We start from the raw sequence: 22,687 nt of genomic DNA, 5'->3' as shown, positions 1-22,687 counted from the left end.
ATCCAACCAATTGTGGTGCCAGAAGTGACTCTTTGCGCCATCACCCAAAGTAATTTTGATTGAAGCGTTGAAAAGGAGGTGATCCACATCACTACATGGGAGTTCAGAGCCTAGCCATGGCTTAGAATCCTCCACCTATTCTTGCCATAGCCAGCGTAACCGGAGAGCTCTTCCAAATCTATCAAGGTCAGGCACCCCTAGGCCTCCTAGGTCTTTGGGTTTGGTAACTGTTGGCCAGTTGACCAAGCAGTGTCCGTCATTGGCATTGTCCTCCCCCTTGCAAAGGAACGATCTCCTGATTTTATCAATCTTCCTTCTAGTCCATGCTGCCAAGGGAAACACCGTGAGGTGGTAGGTTGGCATGGAGGAGAGGACCGAAGTGACTTGTGTAAGACGTCCCGCTTTGTTCAACCATCGCCCTTTCCATTTGGGCAACCTTTGCCCCATTCGCTCGATGAGAGGTTGGACATGGACTTTCTAAAGTGATCTAATGTGGAGTTGCAGCCCCAGAAATTTGCAGGGGAAGGCGCCCCTGCTACCGGTGAAGGGTGACAGGACATGGTCAAGGTCAACATTTTCACACCGGATTGGATGCACAGAGCTTTTTTTCTAAATTGATGTGTAGTCCTGAGAAGCTGCCGAAGGCTTGGAGGATAATTTTGATAGCTTCTACATCCTCTATTTTTGGGTTGATGAAAATAGCCGCATCATCTGCATACATGGAGGTCCTCCATTTTGCTGCCGTAAGGGGTAAGGGGGTGAATATCCCATGTTGGGTTGCCTGATCAAGCAATCGCTGTAGCGGGTCCATGGCTAGAATGAAGAGCATGGGTGAAAGTGGATCTCCCTGCCGGACTCCTCTGGCATGGCTGAAGTTGGGGCCATGTTGCCCATTGAGCAGCGCAATCGAGGAGGACGTGCAGAATAGGATAGAGACCCATTCACGCCAGCGTGGTCCGAAGCCCAGGGCTTGTAGGACCTCTAAAAAGTACCCCCAATTCACCGTGTTGAAAGCTTTGTGGATGTCCAATTTCATGAATAATGCTGCTATCTTCTGCCTGTGTAGCTTTCGCACTGCTCCCTGAATATAAATGAAATTGTCATGGATGCTTCTCTGCAATTGTTCCTCGACATTGGTTTCACCAGAGCGAGGGCTTGAAGGCACACTTGCAGATCTCAGATGGAAGGCCATGGTTGTGATGGAAGTTTTGAAGCTTCTCTTCGCTGGGAATAGAAGAGAAGGCAAGCTGCTGCTTCTGTTGCTGCAATGGTTTCTTTCTGGCCTTGTGTTTCCTCTTTATATAACGAGAGCTGGTGAAGCAGTTGAGGATGAACCAGTAGACATCACAAATCATTCTCATCTGTAGCCAAGTGGTGACCTACAACAGAAGACACAACCCAAGAAGCATCCTAGTTAGTTGAGCTTGATTATAAGGCTGTCATGTCTGCATTTTTGGCAGCAAACTCACCTGCACGGGTGAAGAACGCCAAGATCAGAAATCACTGCATCAGATCCAGATCTGGATTAATTAAGATGCAAGTTGCTGGTTGATGAGTGAGCAGCATGTTGACTTTGCTCACCTCCAGCAGTCCAGCTCCAGGCTTCCAAGCAAGCCGCGTGTTAACATCTGATTCTGATCTGATCACAGAAATACACGGTGGCTTAATGATAGCACTCGTGTCATGTCTTGGTCTCCCCAACCCCAATGTTTCTCCAATTTTCTAGTGCACTAGGTGAAGGCATGCGGCTCCTGCATAATCAGCTTATGGTGCTGTAATGTCCTAATTCCCAGCAGCAAAGAATCTGCTCGAGTGTGTAATATGAACTAGGTTTCTGCAATGTCCATCCATTCCAAACATTATGAGAGAAATATAAGTTCTTTCTAAAGGAAACAAGAGAGAAACAGCGACAGCGAAGATAACTTGTTAATTCAAAAACAGCATACTTGTTGCTCCTCAACTTTATATAGGCCAACATGTTTCTATTTTCAAAAGGGACCAGCATTCAAGTCATGTCAAGCAAGGAGAGATTGCAAGAGCCCTTCCTCGTTATCAATGGGCTCTTTCAATCTCTCCTTGCTAGACATGACTTGAATGCTGGTCCCTTTTGAAAACAGAAACATGTTGGCCTATATAAAGTTGAGGAGCAACAAGTATGCTGTTTTTGAATTAACAAGTTATCTTCTCTGTCGCTGTTTCTCTCTTGTTTCCCTTAGAAAGAACTTATATTTCTCTCATAATGTTTGGAATGGATGGACATTGCAGAAACCTAGTTCATATTACACACTCGAGCAGATTCTTTGCTGCTGGGAATTAGGACATTACAGCACCATAAGCTGATTATGCAGGAGCCGCATGCCTTCACCTAGTGCACTAGAAAATTGGAGGAACATTGGGGTTGGGGAGACCAAGACATGACACGAGTGCTATCTGTTGGATTTAGGCCCATGTTTGGTCCAATCTGAAAATTCCAAAGCATGCACAACCTATAGTCCCATATTGCTAATTCAAGGAGAAGTTGCCTTGCTTAAATATGTGAGTCTCCTCTCTATGCAAAATAGGTGAAAATGATAGATAAGGAGACTGTTGCTACACGCACGCGTAGCTCGCGCGCATTTTTCACGTGAAAAATCGCGTGACTTGTGACTTGCGACGAGCACGACGCGTACGTGTACAGCAGGCTATTATTTGTGCAGTTTATATTTTTTATGCTGAGCGTAATGGCGCTTCAATGTGATTGAAACTGCCGTTTTAAACAGTAATAAGGTGTGTCAGTTTCTGCTGTTTGATTGCAGCATTTTCTGTCATTAAATTGGGCAGTTTTTACTGCTTGATGAAGGGAATTGATGCACTATGAAGACCTATAAAACCAGGAGACGTCCTGGTTGAAGGGTACGGATTCACACGCTCACCTTTCCACTCGCTGTGCTGAGCTTCTCGCTGCTGTGCCTCGTCGACCTTTGAGTTCGGCGTGCACCGGACTTGAAGAGAGCGGGATCTCCGAAACCACTGCCGCGAGACTCCTGCACGGGGCGGCAATCAGGTTTTTGGGCAGCGTCTACACGCGACCGCTTGGTGATCTGCAACATCTACTTCAACACGTTCGACTATGTTTTGCGCGGGATCATTGAGTAATTTCCTTGCGCAATCCTGTTCTAGTCAATATGTTGCATGTTTACTTGTGTTATGTGCTTGCATCATTTTTTATCTATGAGTTTTTCCTCCAAACAAAATCTGGAATGTATATTAGGCACTTATTTCCAACACTATCATTAAGCCACCGTGTATTTCTGTGATCAGATCAGAATCAGATGTTAACACGCGGCTTGCTTGGAAGCCTGGAGCTGGACTGCTGGAGGTGAGCAAAGTCAACATGCTGCTCACTCATCAACCAGCAACTTGCATCTTAATTAATCCAGATCTGGATCTGATGCAGTGATTTCTGATCTTGGCGTTCTTCACCCGTGCAGGTGAGTTTGCTGCCAAAAATGCAGACATGACAGCCTTATAATCAAGCTCAACTAACTAGGATGCTTCTTGGGTTGTGTCTTCTGTTGCAGGTCACCACTTGGCTACAGATGAGAATGATTTGTGATGTCTGCTGGTTCATCCTCAACTGCTTCACCAGCTCTCGTTATATAAAGAGGAAACACAAGGCCAGAAAGAAACCATTGCAGCAACAGAAGCAGCAGCTTGCCTTCTCTTCTATTCCCAGCGAAGAGAAGCTTCAAAACTTCCATCACAACCATGGCCTTCCATCTGAGATCTGCGAGTGTGCCTTCAAGCCCTCGCTCTGGTGAAACCAATGTCGAGGAACAATTGCAGAGCCTGAAGGTGACCGTCTCTGCGCCTTCCATGACTGTCCAAACCATGAGCGATGGTCTGACAAAACTGGGGAGCATCTACAGCTGCATCGACGAGCTCACATGCTTCCCTAGCAGCCAGAGGAAGTTGGCGGAGGAGGAGCTCGAGCGCTCTCTCGTTCTGCTTGACCTCTGCAGTGCCATGCAAGAGAGCTTTGCAGAGCTCAAGACCATTGTCCTGGAGATGCAATTGGCTCTCAAAAGAGGAGATGAAGCAGCTGTTCAGGCCAGGGTTCAGTCTTATGCCCGCTCGGCGAAGAAGGCGCAGAAGCAGTGCAAAAAAATCAACAACAAGGCTGCTTCTGGTATTGAAGGAGGCAGGGTGGTCAAGCTGCTGTCTGAAGCAAGGGAGGTCACTGTCATAATTCTCGAATCAACACTGCAACTCCTATCGAAGCAAGTTGCGCTTCCAAGTCCTGGCAAGTGGTCTCTTGTATCCAAGGCATTCCAGAAGAAGAGAGTTGTGTGTGAGGAGGAGCAATTGCAGATGTTGGAGTTGGGCATTGTGGAACTTGAGAGCGGAGTTGAGACTTTGTTCAGGAGGTTGATCCAGAGCAGAGTTTCACTTCTAAATGCTCTTAGCTTGTAGATAGGTACTACACCAACTCTAACCCTGCGATTAGCGTCCGCCTTTTTGAGGATTTGCTGATCATCCAAACAAATTTTGTTGTATATATGTGACAGAAAATGTACAGAAAATTATTTGACTGAAAAAGAAAAAGTTTTTGGTCCATTTCACCGTGTAGAACTACTTTGTTTATGGTTGCCCATGTTGCGTATACATTTCATTTCACATCTCCATGATTGAATTGTTATAGAAGTACACATCATTCGTCTCCATCGTTAGTATGAGAAAATGAGTTGACCATGATATTCTTGTTCACATGAGATGTGCCTCAACAGCAAGCACAAGATCCATATACAGTGGATCTTGCTCTCAATAGCCAAAGCATGCACCTTCCAAGAAACGGGTACCTTAACAATTACAAATGCAAATGAGTGTTGAATCCTTGGAGACTCAGCAATATTCTGTTAGGGTTGTATATTTCTCAGAAAACAATCTCCATTAAACAAGTGTTAGAGCATGCACGTATGCACACTTTGGGAGTTGGAAAATGAGTTGGTCATGATGATTCCTGTTACCGATAGCTGGAACAGGACATCGTGATAATCTTCATTAGGAGTACAAAATACACCACTGAGGCCATAAAATTTTATAGCATGTGGATCCTCTTGAGATTGCCAAAGATGCCACATGAAGGTTCAGCAGGCATGGACAGTGAAGTCAACTGCTGCCTCCACCGGCAAGTAGCAACCAGCGTCGGCACAGCTCTGCATCGCCCATTGCATAGCTTGCTCACTGATGCTGCGATCTGGATCCAACATTAAATTAGGCACTCGTGCACTTCATTTTGCTGCTTACCTGAACAACAACAAAAGGAAAGGCATCAGGTTGTCGTGCAGACAGGTGGTTTTGTTGCAGCAGCACAACAACTCCCATTGATGAGATTACTTGCTGTCAGACACCGCCAATGATGCCATTTCTTCATCTTGTTTGGCTATATAAAGAGGTGAACTGCAGACCGGTGGAAACCACCAATATAGTTCAGCATCTGCTCTCTTCTCTTACATTTCTAGAGAACAAAAAGACATTACAATTTCCATTCCTACCATGGCTTACCACCTCAGATCTGCTAGCGTGCCTTCTAGCCCTCGCTCCAACGAAAACGATGCTGATGAGCAGCTCCAGAGCGTGAAGACAACAGTTTCTTCATCATCTGTGACCATTGGAACTATGTACCATGGCTTCAGAAAGCTTGGAGAAGTATACAACTGCATCGGCGAGCTCGCGTGCTTACCCAGCAGCCAAGTTACACGGCAGAGGAAAGCAGTGGAGCAAGAGCTGGAGCGCTCACACGTCTTGCTCGATCTCTGCAACACAATGCAAGAGAGCTTCGGAGAGCTCAAGATGAGCATCATGGACATGCAGATGGCTCTCAAGAGAGGAGACGATGCAGCTGCCCAAGTCATGATCCAGTCCTACATCCGATTGGTGAAGAAAGCACAGAAACAGTTCAAGAAGATCAACAAGAAGGCCATTGCAGTTGATCAGGAAAACTGCAGGCTCATCAAGCTATTGTCTGAAGCCAGAGAGATTGCGATCTCCATGCTAGAAACATCATCACATCTCTTGATAAAACAAATTGCGGTGCCAAGTTCTAGCAAGTGGTCTCTTGTCTCCAAGACATTCAAGTAGAGGAGAGCTGTGTTTGAAGAGGAGCAATTGCAGGAGTTAGTTGGACATTGTTGATCTTGAGAGCGGAGTTGAGGCTTTGTTCAGGACACTGATCCAGAGCAAAGTTTCTCTTCTTAATGCTCTTAGTTTGTAGATAGATCATACAAAGTCTGACAGCCTGTGATTAGCATCCACCTTTTACAGGATCAGCTGATCATGAAAACAATTTTGATGTAAATATGAGAGAAAGTATATAGAAAGAAATCCAAGTTATGTAAAAGAAATATTTTGGTCCATCTCGTGCTGTCATTTTTTGTCCTCTCCTTAATTTTCCTATAACTTGGCATGGATAACAGGTAAACATTTAAACAATCACCTGAAACTGGGTGTTTGATCCTATAACTTGGCATCACGAAAGAAATTAGTAGCAATTCATGTTTGTATTTGAAAATTATAGATGATATTGTTAAGTAATCTGCTGCTCTCCTCTATACGGCACGGCAGGGGCAGGCGTCGAAAGGGCTCCCCTACTGCTGCATTGTAGCAGCTGCAGGGGCAGGCGCCAAAGTCAGCCCTGTTGTCACATCTAGTCACTGTAGCAGCATGACAACCTGACATGTCTATACACTAGGATTAGATGGGTAGAGTTGTATATATAGCTTCCCACTGCAACTCAGTAAAGTGAGCGAGTTCAGTTTTGCTATCTCCTTTGCAGAGCTTCGGCCAACGCTGGTGCTTATGCTGTGTGTGCGCTCTGTTCTCCCTCTCTTCTTCTACCTCTAGCCATAGCATATGGTCGGCAACGTCGGTAAGCGGTCGGCTCACCCATGAGAAAGATCCAGGGGCCAACAAGTGGTATCGAAGCCGTATAAGCGCCATCGTCGGGCTAACTGTTGCCGATGACGGACGGTTCGGAGATGGGCGACAGCAGAGGCGCTGCTGTGGCTGCCCAACAACGACAGGAGGTCGTCGTGCGCACGGTGCGGGAGGTCAGCGGCACCAGTTGGCCGACGCTGACTCGCACCAACTATGGTGAGTGGGCGGTGACCATGAAGGTCAAGCTCAGAGCCCGACAACTCTGAAATGCTATTGACAAGGGCACCGACAACGAAAAAGAAGACATGTCAGCGTTGGAGGCTATCCTCACTACTGTGCTAGCGGAGTATAGAGAGCTGTTGGGGGCGAAGAACTCTACTAAGGAGGCGTGGGAGGCCATTGCAGCGATGTGCGTCGGCTCCGACCGCTCAAAGAAGACGACGGCCCAGCTGCTGAAGTAGGAGTACGCCAACCTCAAGTTCAAGGATGGTGAATCGGTGGAGGACTTCTCCCTCCGCCTCCAGTCGCTTATCAGCAAGCTGAGGAGCCACGGCGTCACCATCGACGAAGAAGAGGTGGTCTCCAAGTACCTCCACTCCATGCCGGCGAAGTACATCCAGATCGCTCTCTCCATAGAGACGATGCTGGACTTGTCCACCCTCACCATTGAGGATGTGACAGGCCGTCTGCGGGCGATGGACGAGCGCATGGAGCAGCCCACATCAACGACGGACAACGGCAAGTTGCTGCTGACAGAGGAGGAGTGGGCTGCCCGGATGAAGAAGTCCGGGGAAGCCTCCTCCAGCCGTGGTGGCGATGGCAAGCGCCGCGGCAAGGCTTCTTTAGAGAAGAAGAAGAAGAAGGTCGACCCCAACGCTTGCCGGTGTTGCAGAAAGACGGGCCATTAGGCAAAGAAGTGTCCAAATTGTAAGCAGGAGAAGAAGGCTGAGGCTCATTTAACGCATGCTGATGAGGATGATGAGGCCACTCTCCTGATGGCGACGTTTTGTACACTGCACGACGTTGAGGCCAAGGAGAAGGGAGAGGTGAAGTTCGGTGAGCTCGACGGCAGCGTGACCGGCACGGTGAAGTTCGTTGACGGCTCAAGGGTGTCAATCCGAGGGCACGGCACCATTATCTTCAGGTGCCAGAACGGCGAGCACCGTGCACTGACGGATGTGTATTACATCCTGCAGCTGCGTTCAAGCATCATCAGCATCGGGCAACTGGACGAGCGCGGATACGAGGTACTGATCGAGAGCGGGATCCTGAAGATTTGGGATCGGGAGCGGCATCTTCGTGAAGGTAAAACGCTCACGTAATCGATTGTATCTGCTCGACTTGAAGGTGGAGCAGCTAGTGTGACTGGCAACACGGCACACCGAGGAGACGTGGCTGTGGCATGCCCGTTTCGGCCATCTCAGCTTCGACGCGCTCGGTCGGCTGGAGAAGATGGTCTGAGGGCTACCCGACATCAAGCACGGAGATGAATTGTGTGACAGCTACCTAGCCAGGAAGCAGAGGAGGCTGTCGTTCCCAAAGGCAGCCAAGTATCGCCCAACGGACGCTCTCGAGCTCATCCACGGCGATCTCTGCGGGCCAATCACGCCAGCCACAAACGGTGGTTGGTGGTACTTCCTCCTACTCGTGGATGATTGCAGTCGCTACATGTGGCTGTAACTCCTGATGAGGAAGGACGAGGCGGCGGAGGCGATCAAGAAGTTTAAGGCACGTGTGGAGACAGAGAGTGATAAGAAGCTACGCGTGCTGCAGACTGATCGGGGCAGCGAATTCACTTCGGTGGAGTTCGCTGCGTACTGCGCGGATCAGGGTATGGTGCGACACCACACCGCGCTATACTCATCACAGTAGAATGGCATGGTGGAGCGGCAGAACCAGACGGTGGTCGGCATGTCTCGATCCATGATGAAGGCCAAGAGCATGCTGGCAAGGTTCTGGGGTGAGGCGGTGACCACGGCGGTGTTCATCCTAAATCGTGCGCCCACCAAGGCCCTGAAGGGCAAGACGCTGTTCGAATCTTAGTATGGGCATAAGCTGAGCGTGTCCTTCATCCGGACATTCGGCTGCATCGGCCACGTCAGAAAGACGAAGCTGATCCTCACTAATCTGGAGGACAGGAGCACAACTACAAGGAAGGTACCAAGGCGTACCGGCTCTATGACCCACGCGGAGGCAAGGTGGTTGTCTCGCGTGATGTCGTGTTCGATGAGAAGGCGGCCTAGGACTGGGACAGTCCGAGCACGGGGGAAGCTGGCGGCTTTACCAGCACCTTCATCGTCGAGCACTTGGTCATCCACGATGGTGGAGACGCTGGAGAGGTGTCGACCACTCCAGCAATAGAGCCGAGCACTCCTAGGGCAATGCCGAGCACTCTAGGAAGGGTGCCAAGAACTCCAGGAGCAATGCCAAGTGGTCCTGCAGTGGTGCCGACCACTTCAAGACTAGTGCCGAGCACTCTTGCAATGGTGCCGACCACTCCATAAGTAGTGACGAGTGGTCCAGAAATAGTGCCAAGCACTGCAGCCGAGGTGCCAAGCACTCCAGGTGTAATGCCGAGCACTTCGGCGGAACAAGGGACTCCATCGACACCAATCGAGTTCGCCTCACCTCCAAGCGATATCACTGAGTTCATGAATGCCTTCCACGACGATGAGGAGGTGCGGTTCCGTAGGCTGGACGACATCATCGGCGGCATAGGGTCCTCAGGCCTAGCGGGTCGGCTGCTCAATGACCCAGAGCTGCTTCTCGTTAGTGCAGAGGAACCACCCACGTTCGCGCTGGCTGAGCGCGATGCAAATTGGTGACGGGCGATGTTAGAGGAGATGAAGACGATTGAGGAAAACGAGACTTGGGAGCTCATCGATCCACCTCCAGGATGTCGTCCGATCGGCCTGAAGTGTGTGTACAAGGTCAAGCGGGACGAGCACGACGCCATTGTCAAGCACAAGGCATGCCTTGTCGCCCGAGGCTTTGTCCAGCACGAGGGCATTGACTTCGAGGAAGTCTTTGCGCTGGTAGTACGCATGGAGTCTATCCAACTGCTGCTGGCCTTGGCAGCAGTGAAGGACTGGCACGTCCATCACCTGGACGTAAAATCGGCCTTCCTCAATGACGAGCTGGCGGAGACGGTCTTCGTCGGGCAACCTCCGGGTTTCGCCATCAAGGGAGCGGAGCACAGGGTGCTCTGACTGCGCAAGGCGCTCTACGGGCTGCGGTAGGCCCCGCGAGCGTGGAACGCCAAGCTTGACGCCACATTGGGCGAGCTTGGGTTCATGCGGTACGCAACCGAGCACGCGCTCTACACACGGCGACAGGGAAGGAGCTCATCGTCGGCGTGTATGTGGACGACTTGATCATCACCGGCGCGCATGCGAAGGACATCGATAGCTTCAAGCGCGAGATGGCGACTCATTTTTGAATGAGCGATCTTGGCGCGCTCTTCTACTACCTCGGCATCGAGGTGAGACAGGGGAAGGAGGCGCTCACGCTCGATCAGAGCACGTACGCCTCGAAGCTGTTGGAGCAGAGCAGCATGGCTGAGTGCAAGCCATGTGTGACTCCGATGGAGGAGCGGCTGAAGCTGACGAAGGCTAGTACCGCGGCGAAGATAGATGCAACACTCTACCGGAGCATCGTCGGTGGTCTGCGCTATCTAGTCCACACAAGGCCGGACATTGCATTCGCCGTGGGCTACGTCAGCCGCTTCATGGAGGATCCCCGAGAAAATCACTAGGCTGCGGTAAAGCGGCTGTTGCGCTACGTCAAGGGGATGGTGGATTAGGTGATCGTCTTCCCCAAGACCGGTGAAAGTGGGCTACAGCTCACTGTGTTCAGCGATGCAGACATGGCGGGGGACATCGACGGACGGCGGAGCATCTCTGGCGTGCTCGTCTTTCTCGACTCGGCTCTAATCTTATGGCTGTCGCTGAAACAGAAGGTGGTGGCGTTGTCCACGTGCGAGGCAGAGTATGTGGCAGCGGCCATAGCGGCGTGTCAAGCTGTGTGGCTGCGCCGGCTGCTGGGCGAGCTGACCAGTGTGGAAGCTCACCCACCAGCACTGATCGTGGACAACCATCCCACCATCGTCCTTGCGAAGAATCCGGTTCTCCACGATCGGAGCAAGCACATCGACGTCAAGTTCCACTTTCTCAGAGACTGTGTCGATGGAGGGTAGATCATCATTGAGTTCGTCGAAATTGGTCGGCAACTCGCGAATGTCCTCACCAAGCCGCTCGGCCATCTTCGGTTCACGGAGCTGAAGAAGATGATCGGCATGGTGGAGGTTCTAGGGTTAGCGGCAGGATTAGAGGAAGAATTGTTAAGTAATTTGCTGCTCTCCTCTATACGGCGCGGCAGGGGCAGGCGCCGGAAGAGCTCCCCTGCTGCTGCACTGTAGCAGCTGCAGGGACAGATGCCGAAAGGCTCACCTGTCGCACTGTAGCCACAGCAGGGACATGCGCCAAAGTCAGCCCTATTGTCACATCTAGTCACTGTAGCAGCATGGCAGCCTGACATGTCTGTGCACTAGGATTAGATGGGTAGAGTTGTATATATAGCTTCCCACTGCAACTCAGTAAAGTGAGCGAGTTCAGTTTTGCTATCTCCTCTGCAGAGCTCCGGTCAACGCTGCTGCTTGTGCTATATGTGTGCGTCCTGTTCTCCCTCCCTTTTTCTACCTCTAGCCATAGCATGTGGTCGGCAACGCCGGTAAACGGTCGGCTCACCCGTGTGGAAGATCCAGGGGCCAACAGATATGGCCACTGTTAATATTCACATGGGATGTGGTTCAACAAGAGACACGAGATCCCTATAAACTGGATCTTGCTTTCAACAGCGGATAGCATGCCAGTTTCTGGAAGATGGAATAAGACAGCGAATATGACATCAAACAGCACTAGAGTAAGGGGGTGTTTGGTTTCAGGGACTAAAGTTTAGTCCGTGTCACATCGAACGTTCGGATGCTAATTAGGAGGACTAAATATGAGCTAATTAAAAAACTAATTACACAGGAGTAGACTAATTTACGAGATGAATCTATTAACCCTAATTAAGCCATCATTAGCACATATTTACTGTAGCACAACATTATCAAAGCATGGACTAAATAGGCTTAAAAAATTCATCTCGCAAATTAGTCGTAATCTGTGTAATTAGTTATTTTTTTAATCTATATTTAATACTACATGCATGTGTCCAAACATTCGATGGGACAGGGACTAAAATCTGGACTAAGGAACCAAACACCCCCTAAGCTGCCATGCTGATTCATGTTCCCAATACTTGGAACATGAAGATGCGGTTCAGTTCAACCTAATGCATAATAAATCTGGACAGCATGCGGATCATCTTGAAATCACAAAATTCAGATTCTACATGCTGTATGTACAGCAGGCAGGCCAAACATGCCAGCAATGCAATCGCACATGAAGAATCATGAATTGTGAAGCCAACTGTTCCTTCTGTCTCTTTTACTTTGGATGCAACTACTCGCCAATCTCAAAATCTGAACCAAACATTTAAGTATTCACTTGTGCAAATGACTCCTCCACTTCAAAGACATCACACGTGGATCATAAGCTCTACTGCAGTTAGAGATGCCTGTCAAGCTGAAAAAAAGGTACATCATGTCATGGAGGGAGCTGGCTTAGTTGCGGCAGCATGAGATTATTGTCAATTTGATCTTGCTGTCTACAGGGTGAGCAACTTCTCTTCTTCAGCTTGTTTCAGCATATATAGAGGCAAAACCATAGCTGAGAAGACACCATTGAAGCAGCTCTCTTCTACATCCTTCTATTCTGTTTCTAGGGAAAAATAAAGCAGTGTGGTTTCCACTGCAACCATGGCTTTCCACCTCGGATCTGCTGGTGTGCCTTTGCCCTTGCTCCAATGACATTGATATTGAGGAACAGTTGCAGAGCTTGAAGACAAGCATCTCTTTGCTTTCTAAGACCACTGGAAACATGTGCACCAGTTTGAGAAAGCTTGGAGAAGTGTACAGCACTACAGCACCCCCAGTGACCTTGTGTGCTTACCCAGTAGCCAAGTTACTTGGAAATGGAAAGCAGTGGAGCAAGAGCTTGAGTAATCGCTTGTCATGCTTGATCTCTAACAACGCTATTCAAGAGAGCTTCTACGAGCTCAAGGAAACTATCCTTGATATGCAGTTTGTACTCAAGAGAGGAGATCATACAGTTGTCCAAACCAAGATCCAGTCCTATACCCGCGTTGCCAAGAAGGCACAGAAACAATTCAGGAAAAACAGGAAGAAGTCCACTGCAGCAGATCAACAGAGTTGCAGGGTGATCAAGATGTTGTCTTAAGCCAAAGAGATTGCCTCCTCAATGCTGGAACCCTCATTGCATCTCCTGTCGAGGAAAATTGCGATGACAAGTTCCACCAAGTGGTTCCTTCTCTGCAAGACAATCCAGAGGAGAAGAGTTGTTTGCGAGGAGGAGCAACTGCAGGAGTTGGAGTTGGACATTGTTGAGCTTGAGAGTGGAGCCGAGTCTTTGTTCAGGACATTGATCCAGAGCAGAGTTTCTCTTCTGAATATCCTTAGCTTGTAGACAGATCATCCAAATCTGACCTATGATTAGCATCTACCTTTTAGAGGACCACTTGATCATGCAAACAGTTTTGATGTACATATGAGATATAGAAAGAAAGTCAATTTAGATAAAGCAAAATTCTTTTATCCATTTCATGCTGTCAATTATTGTGTTTCTTCCAGATTTCTCATAACTTGACATGGTACCAGGTAAACAGTTAAATAATCACCTAAAATTGGGAGCTTCATTTGAAGCTTGATCATGAAATAAGTAATTTACTTTGAAGATGTTAACCATTATTTGTACCATGAAACAATTAGTAGTGGTTCATGTATGTATATGAAAACAACAAATGAGAGGACCGTTTTGAATATTTACATGGGATGTGGCTCAATAACAGGCACAAGATCCTTGTAAACTGGATCTTGCTCTCAAGTCTCAACAACTGATAGCATGTCAGGGAGTGTGATGGTAGCCAGTAGTAGCGTAAGCTTCAATGCAGATTCTTGATACTAATACTTGGAACATGATGGTGCAATTCAGTTAGACTCAATGCATGATAAATTTGATGGCATGCACATCATCTTGAAACTGCAAAATTCAGATTCTATATGCTGTACAAGCCAAGATCCAGTCCTACATCTGCGTTGCCAAGAAGGCACAGAAGCAGTTCAAGAAAATCAGCAAGAAGTCCACCACAGCAGATCAAGAAAGTTGCAGGGTGGTGAAGATGCTGTCGGAAGCCAGAGAGATTGTTGCCTCAATGCTGGAATCCTCATCGTACCTGCTGTCAAAGAAAACCATGATGACGAGTTCCACCAAGCGGTCTCTTTTCTCCAAGACATTCCAGAAGAAAAGTTTTGTTTGCGAGGAGGAGCAACTGCAGGAGTTAGAGCTGGACATCATTGATCTTGAGAGCGGAGTTGAGTCTTTGTTCAGGACATTAATCCAGAGCAGAGTTTCCCTTCTGAATACTCTCACCTTGTAGATAGATCATAAACAACTCTACCCCCGCGATTAGCACCCGCCTTTTAAAGGGTCTGCTGACCATGAAAGCAATTTTGATGTGTGTATATATGATAGAAGGTGTACCTTATCTAAAAAAATGATAGAAGGTGTACAGAAAATTACTCAATTGAGAAGCAAAGTTTTAGATCCATTTCTTGTCGTCATTTCAGTATTCCTATTTGTGCAAAGAAATTTATTGCCTAACAGCATAAACAATTTCTTATCCTTTTCTCCCCTTGACAATGTACTTCGTCAGTTCGTCATGGCACCAAGGAAAAGTTCAGTATATTCAGTGAAACAGCCAAGCATTCCAACTGAAAATAACACTGATGTTGCCAAGCATAAAAAAAAGGATTAATTGGATACATGCCATTACAAATATTGCGTTTCAGAGATATACCATTACTATTCATGATATGGGAAGCGTACCATTATAATTTTGCATATCTCTACAATATACCATTACTTACCCCTTTGACATGTGTATCGCAATTTAGACCAAATTGACTGCCCTCATCTTCTTCCTCCCACCTCCCTCTCTCATATTTTGTACGAGCTGTTCACTGCTGGACATGGCCGGGTGTGTGAATATCTGTGCGCAGTGCGCACCTCCCTGCTCATTAGCCCACAAGTATCGCGCTCTCGCTGCCCAGCTGTAACACCCCGGGTGTTTATAATATTAAAAACATGACATGTCATCATATGCATTGCAAGGTATTTGGTCAAATTGCAAACTTTGATATGCATTCACTAAAACAAGTTTACATTTGTGTTATGAGTGTTGAATTGAATTGTTTGAATCATGTCAAAATTTGGTTTGGATTTGAATTTTCCAGAAAACCCTGATTTTCAGTATTTAAACCCTACCCTGAAAATCCATTTCTAAATCTAAGCATATTTTGGGGTTGAGCCCAAAAGAAAAAGTGTAGAGCTTGACAAGTTATACAAAGTTTGTTTTTGGAGTTTTTCAAGTTGTTTAGTAAAATTTGGAGTAATTCAAAAATGCGTAATTCGTTAAATTTCCCCCATTCGAATTCAAAAGTTCATTTTAAAATCTAGACTGAATTAGGGGTTGGTTATAAAAGCAAAGTTGTAGAACTTTTGATTTTGAACAACTTTTGTTTTTGGAGATTTTTGAGTTGTTATAAAAATTTGAGAGTAATTTGTGAATTTTGGCGAATGGCAAACTTGTAAATACTGTGAACAGTGTTCACCGCCGTAGCTACACCGCCGGCGACCTTCGGTTCGCTTCCAGACGCGCACGTGGACGTCCTCGGCTTCGCGTTGGCGCGGAGAAGTCTCTTGTGTGGCTTCCTTGTGCTTCTGAGCCGCTCTATTTAGCCCTGGCCATCGCCGTTTGCCCCCGCTCCTTTCCTCGGTTTCCACCGCCGCCGTTGCCATAGCTCCGTTGAGCTTTTGCCGTCGAACCAGCGCCCGCGCCATCGCAGCAAAGCGTGTCCCAGCTCCGCTAGTTCCTTGCGCGTCCAGCAAACCAGTCCTTGTGGCTTGTCTTCACCGGAAACTCGCGGTGCACGTTCTTCTTCCTCGCGGCCGGCAGCGTCCCCATCGCGAGCACTTCGTCGTGGCCAGAGCTCCACGGTGCGCCTCTGCCCTGCTGAGCTTGCTTCAGCTTCGCCACGATGCTGTGGTACTTCATGACCCATTGATTTCTCATTTTAACCACCACAGCCACCGGAGCATCGCCGACGACGACGATCTGCTCCGCCGTGCTTGCTCGGAACGTCGACCCACCTCTCCGTTGCTACTCCGGCCTTGTGCTCTACTCAGTCGCGTTTGGGGTGAGCTGCTGATGCTTCCTGGGCCATCTGTTTAAGCTTTACAGGTCTCACGTCGCTAGCGTAGCGTAGCCGCGCCGTCGTGGCCGCCATAGCCGACGTAGTGCTCGGTCCAGTTCGTAGCTAGTCCAGCTTGTGCCCTTGAATGATGCGCCAGTCGAGGAGAGTGTTTTGGTGCTTTGGCCGTCGTCGTTGGTCTCGCCATCGGCAAGATATCGCCGGTCAGCGCCGTCATTGCCGTGGTCAGTGCGCAAGGTTAGGGATGACAGGTGGGGTCGGGTTGTCAGTGACTCAACGTCCAAATGGAATTTTTCTATTTTCAGATTTGAATGAATAGTGATGTAATTTGTTATTTTTGTGTAGATTTATTTAGAGCTCCAAAAATTATGAAAATTTTTGTGTGACTTCTCTGCGATGTATAGTATTTAATAAAAATATGAAATAATGTTTTTCAGTAATTTTTGAATGTGATAAAAATTGCTCAATTTATTAATAAATGGATTTCCATGATTTTTCTAGGCTTATTTAATTGTCGAAAAATTATGAAATTTGTTTTGCCACTTACTTATCATGTAATAAACATATACTAAAATTTTGAGCTCAATTAGAATAAGTTGATTTATTTCATAATTTTGAATTAAATAATTAATTCATAAAAGCAAATAGTAACCTTTAATGATTAGGTTTTGTTTGAAATTTTGATTGAGTGATGACCTTAGGTCATTTGTTGATAATGATCCTTGGCAATTGATGTATGTGTTACGAAAAAGATTTAGTTTGTTTGACTTGCAATTGTATCGCGAAGGAAAGTTGTATTCAAATTGTTAATTTTTGCATCCATCATTGAGCATCACGTTTCGTATTCCGCATCATGTTAAACATGGCATTGTTATTACGTGTAGTGAACGAAGGTGAACACGTGGTAGTTAATCAAATTGTTGAGGAGGTTTATCCGTCTGTTGAGGTCGGATCGAATACTTGTGAAACGTCGCAGGAACCGGACTTTTCCGTCAACGAAGGCAAGCCCCGGATACATACAACTCTACCTTATATTTTACAAATTGATTTCGCTTTTGCTTCTCTTTACTGCATTAAGTGATTAGGAGTCAAATGAAAAACAAATTGGTGCATTATCAACCTTGTTATTCCATATTTACCATATTACCAGTTTTAAATTCGTATATGCCTAGTTTTGCTTAGCTATGCTTAGAACGATGAAAGTCGGGTGATTACCTGTCACCTGCGAACTTTAAACGGAATTTTGGTTAACTTATGTTATCATGTGATATGGGAATGTGGAGTAATAAATCTAGACCGGGCGGACTCGGTGCGTGTGAGCCACAAGACATGGAGGTCTTGTGAGCGGGTTCTTTTCGTCTGTGTCGATTAAGGCACGTCCGTTGTTGAATTGCATGAGGTGAGAATTTGTAGTACTAACCACATACTCCGGTAAGCCTTTACTTGGCTATTCTATTATGAGAATGGCTACTCGCGCACTGGGAGTGGAGAGATGGCGGGAATAGCGTGTACCCACGTGGCAATAGGCTGGATTAGTGGAGTACTGTATTCTCGGGTGACGCGGACCCGTTCTTGTTTTAGAGGATCCGATGGTAGGTTGGTATATGGAGGTCAGGGACCTACATATATCGTGTGGTCTGGAATTCCTAGCTGGGTTTAATCGGTTCGAATCGTCGTTGCTCCTCGGTTATGGAGACTCAACTCACTGTTCATCATCGTAGATTAATAACTGGAACTCGAATAAGGCTTGTGACGGTGTTGGATATGAAGTTTCATGATCTCAACACGGATCGTGTCAGCTTTGTATATGATTTTATAAACTTTTCTATATAAAAAATTTTGTTAAAGAGCTTTTACGCAAAAGAACTTTGATTATTGTTAAAGCTATAACTTGAATCCCTGAGCCGACATCCCTAAGTTTATCAGTTAATATTTCGGTTAAGTCTTGTTGAGTACTTTTGTACTCAGAGTTCGTTGACCCTTGTTGCAGGTGAGCCTCATGAGCAGGTCTATTTTGGACCTTGCTGCATGACCGTTGTTCAGGTCGATGACGATAAATGAATGTGTGATCCTTGGGCAGGATGTTTATTTTATGTGTTATGTTTATATTAAGTATGCCACTCCACCACTACTATGATTTGTAATAATTATCGAACTTAATTTGTAAGGTTTGAAACAACTGGTTTGTAAACTAAGTTATCGTAAGACTTCCGCTGTTTTTACTCTGGTATTGATATTTGAATAAATGTTGTAATACTGCAATGACTCTGTAATGTGATCCTGCTCGGAAATCATGGATGATTTGGGGTTCCCCGAGGACACCCGATAGACTTCTTAAGTTACCAGGAACATATGCATAATTGTCAAAGGTCGTTGGATAGTGACAAATACATGTGGGTCCTATAATTTAGGAGGTTCTGCCGCACCAGCTCGTTAGCCCCGCCACTGCCCACTGTGGCCGTGCATGCACACCGGACCCGCACCTCCTGCTCCCGGTCTGCCACAATGGCACATCCGCGGCACTGCTGGCTTGCGAATGGAAGGAGCACTCCAGCTTGTCCCTACGGCACGCCGCACGCTAATTAGATGGTCACAGCGGAGCTAGCTACTCTACAATAATGGAGCTAGCTACTGTATAACTAATAAGCGAGGTACATCACGTACATGGACCTCCGTGCAGCCGGTGCTCAGACACATACGGAGTACTGCCAATCCAGAGAAAATGGTGATTCTGCCATTATGAAAACTGGGCTTCGCAATTTTGCCATCCCGCAAATGGGATTCGCCCGTTTGCCATTCTCAAACGATACACACCCGCAAATATGCCCTGTGGAGGATTTGTTGCCAAATTAAATTTTTTTTTACCATGACAAACTTGCCTACCCGTTTTGCCCCTCCCTGATGCATCACGGAGGCCTTCTGTTCATGAGTCTCTTCTCTTCATTCACGGGAGACTCACGGTCGTTCTGCACGGGATACAGACGCCGCCGCCAGGTCAAGCGAGGGAGAGAGGGAACGGATCCCCGCCGCTGCCAGCACCGCCGCCTCCGACGCCACCGCCGACGGTCCACTGCAGGGCACCTCCTGGGTTTCCCCGAAGCCAACCAGGCGTCCCGGCTCTGCCGGCCGACACCGGTGCTGCTCCAAGTGGTGGATGGAGAACTGGCCAGATCTCTTCCAAGGGTACGTATTCTTGCTTTGCTGGTAATCTAACTGTGCCCAAGCGTGTAGATGAGACTCGACAAGTGTAGATGTGGTGGTAATCTAACTATGCCACCTTTTTATTTCTTTACTAGGCTCGATGGGGAGCCTGACCTTAGCTTAGCACTAGTAGAACCTCCTGCACAACAAATGCAGGCACCTCTTGTTGATTGGGATAGCCTACGCATCGAGGACAATCGAGATGAAGAGGGAAGAATTGAGATTGTTGATGATGAGGTGATGTATGAGCTGTTGGGGTTTAGGGCTGACGATGAGGAGGCTGATAAGGCAAGAAAGGCAGCCAGTAAAGCTAGCAGTCAACAGAACACCGATACTTGTCAGAGGACTGAAGAAATTGATACAACTGGGGCAGTCATTGAAGTTGATGACTATTTACCAGGGGAGAGGACTGTGGTGCACAATCCAAATCGGCCCAATATGGATCTTGGCACAGTTTATTCTAACATGAAGGAGTTTAGATTGGCGGTGAGACAATTTGCTATAAATAAAGAGTTTGAACTACACTTTGTCAAAACAGATCCTGAAAGATATATTGGAGGTTGCAAGGGGGGAGAAGATTGTCCTTGGCATCTTGTTGGGCGTAGACAGCCTGATGGGTGCACCGTTATGGTACTAACTTTCATTTTGCGTTCCATTAATTTTTTCCCTTCAATAATTTTAAGGCTGCCAATGTTTTTTGCCCTTCTATATTAGTTGCCTTGACTAATTTTTTTGTTGTTGCAGGTGACAGTGGTTGTTGATAAGCATACATGTGAATCAAGTGCTAGGAGGAAGACTACCACACCAACCAGTGCTTGGGTTGCTTCAAAGGCAATACATCTCCTTAGGAAGAAAACAGCTATGGGCCCTAAGGAACTGCAAAAAACTTTACAGGATGACCACAAGTGTATAATTCATTATGATACTATTTGTAGAGGTAGGCAAATTGCTTTGAGAGAATTGTATGGCAAATGGGAAGAGAGCTTTCAGCTGCTATTCAATTGGAGGGCAGAGGTCCTGAAGAGGTGTCCAGGTAGTGTTATTGAGATTGGCATCAAGGAGATAGATGGCAATTTCTATTTCCATAGATTTTTTTTGTGCATTGAAACCTTGCATTGAAGGTTTTTTAGAAGGATGCAGGCCATACCTTAGCATAGACTCTACTGCACTTAATGGTAGATGGAATGGTCATTTAGCTGTAGCTTGTGGTATAGATGGTCACAACTGGATGTACCCAGTTGCTTTTGGGTTCATTGATGGTGAGACAATAGATAACTGGACTTGGTTTATGACTCAGTTGCACAAGGCCATAGGAGATCTTCCTGTTTTAGCTATTTCATCAGATGCGTGCAAAGGTCTAGAAAATGCAGTTAAGAATGTGTTTCCGCAGGTTGAACATAAGGAGTGCTTTAGACATCTAATGAATAATTTCATTAAAAGGTTTGGTGGTGACGTGTTCTCTAAGATGTATCCTGCAGCTAGAGCTTATAGAGAATCAATTTTCAATTATTTTTACAAGTCAGTCATTGATGCTAGTCCTCAAGTGTTGGTTTGGATGGAGGCTCACCATTACAAGCTTTGGATGAGATCTGGCTTCAATCCTGAGATTAAATGTGATTATATCACTAATAACCTTGCTGAAGTGTTCAACAATTGGATCAGGGACTGGAAAGACCTTCCTGTTGTTGAGCTTGTAGACAAGCTCAGAGAGATGATTATGGTGCTATGGGCGAAAAGGAGAAAAATTTCAGAAAGGCTTACTGGAAAGATCCTCCCAGCAGTGATACAACAGTTGAAAGCCAGAACTAGAGGACTTGGGCACTTGACTGTTATAGATGGTGGAAGTGCTGCAGCTAAAATTTGGGACACCACAAACACTCGCAGTAGACATGTTGTTAAGTCTTCTCTACATGAGTGCACCTGTCTTGAGTGGCAGCATACTGGTAAGCCTTGCCAGCATGCTTTGGCTTTGATTACAAGTGTACAGTCTAGTAATGTACATATGGAGGACTTTGTGCATGAGTATTACTCTGTTGAGAGGTTCAGGGCAGCTTATAAGAGACTTATAGAGCCATTGCCTGATAGAACACAGTGGCCAGATGTTGATTTGCCTTTTGGGGTTAGGGCACCACTTGACAAGAGGACTGCTGGACGGTACAGAAAACTCAGGATCAAAAGCTTCCTTGAAGGTGGTGGTAGCAAAGGAAAGAAGGCAGCCAAGGAAGCAGCAAATGAGGCAGATAAACAAGCTGCAAATGAGGCAGAAATGGGCAAGAAAAAAATGATTAGAGGCAAAAGAAAGTGCAAGGGATGTGGAGAATTAGGCCATGGTGAAACAAGCTACAAATGCCATCTTAATGGGACTAAGAAAAGGTAAGACCCAACTATATGTACTTGCTGCCATGACTTGTTTTGCTAACTAAATTAAATACTTTTTTGTCCAAACTTGCAGGAAAAGAAAGCCAAGAAAAAATACAACAAAGTATGGTGAGAATGCAAAAATCCCAACAAAGAGAGCAAAGAAGGGAGGGAAATCTCAGGATACTGCTACTGAACCAGCAGCCCCAAATACTTTCCATGACCAAGAAATCGCACCACCAGCCCCAGATGATTTGCATGCTTTAGAAATTGAAGTACCAGCCCCAGATGCTTCTCTCCATGACCAAGAAATGCCTACACCAGCCCCAAATACACTCACCAGCCCCACAAGGCTCACAAGGGACCAGATCATACAGAACAGCCCCAATAGAGTTACAAGAGGGTATGCTACACATTAATTCTCATTCTTTTATACTTGTATACTGCTTTCATACAAGTGACTCATAGTGCTACTTTTATTGCAGCCAACTGCAAAACCTGCTAGCTGAAGGTGTCTCACCAGACAAGACAGTGCAAAAGAGGAGCCCACCAAAAAAACTCAAGCCAAGAAAACTGAAAACCAATTGAAGGTTTCGGTCTGGAATGTTATGTCCATCATGAAATTGTAACTTAAATTGTATCTGGACATGTATCTCCATCATGAGAATGGAGATCTCTATGAAAACGTATCTCTAGACATGTATCTATGTATCTGGACCTTATTTAATTTATTTGGACCTATGTTATTGTAACTTAAATGCTACCTATCTTGAATTTATCTGGACATGTACTTTGCTGGAATGTTATTGTGATCATGAAATT

At 46.6% G+C, this 22,687-nt stretch overlaps 3 protein-coding genes and 2 pseudogenes across 3 annotated transcripts; all 5 read left to right on the top strand.

Annotated features, from left to right (window-relative positions):
• Positions 1-3,619: 3,619 nt before the first annotated feature.
• On the top strand, positions 3,620-4,452 carry LOC136472519 (uncharacterized). Its single transcript, XM_066470216.1, has one exon. The coding sequence runs from the start codon at positions 3,748-3,750 to the stop codon at positions 4,450-4,452; it is 705 nt and encodes a 234-aa protein (XP_066326313.1). The 5' UTR covers positions 3,620-3,747.
• A 1,083-nt stretch (positions 4,453-5,535) lies between these two features.
• LOC136472518 (uncharacterized) lies at positions 5,536-6,253 on the top strand (annotated as a pseudogene).
• A 4,101-nt stretch (positions 6,254-10,354) lies between these two features.
• LOC136469352 (uncharacterized mitochondrial protein AtMg00810-like) lies at positions 10,355-10,669 on the top strand. Its single transcript, XM_066467574.1, has one exon. It carries the CDS (start codon positions 10,355-10,357, stop codon positions 10,667-10,669), a length of 315 nt encoding a protein of 104 aa, XP_066323671.1.
• A 1,602-nt stretch (positions 10,670-12,271) lies between these two features.
• Positions 12,272-14,472, top strand: LOC136469351 (uncharacterized). Its single transcript, XM_066467573.1, has 4 exons — positions 12,272-12,314; positions 12,742-13,235; positions 13,667-13,693; positions 14,089-14,472. Exons 1-4 carry the CDS (start codon positions 12,272-12,274, stop codon positions 14,470-14,472), a joined length of 948 nt encoding a protein of 315 aa, XP_066323670.1.
• Positions 14,473-18,970: 4,498 nt separating this feature from the next.
• Positions 18,971-22,453, top strand: LOC136469349 (uncharacterized; annotated as a pseudogene).
• Positions 22,454-22,687: the final 234 nt, after the last annotated feature.

The sequence above is a fragment of the Miscanthus floridulus genome, chromosome 8, assembly GCF_019320115.1.
Source record: "Miscanthus floridulus cultivar M001 chromosome 8, ASM1932011v1, whole genome shotgun sequence".
Lineage (NCBI taxonomy): Eukaryota > Viridiplantae > Streptophyta > Magnoliopsida > Poales > Poaceae > Miscanthus > Miscanthus floridulus.
The sequence above is the reverse complement of the archived record's forward strand: the minus strand, read 5'-3'. Positions and strand labels throughout refer to the sequence as shown.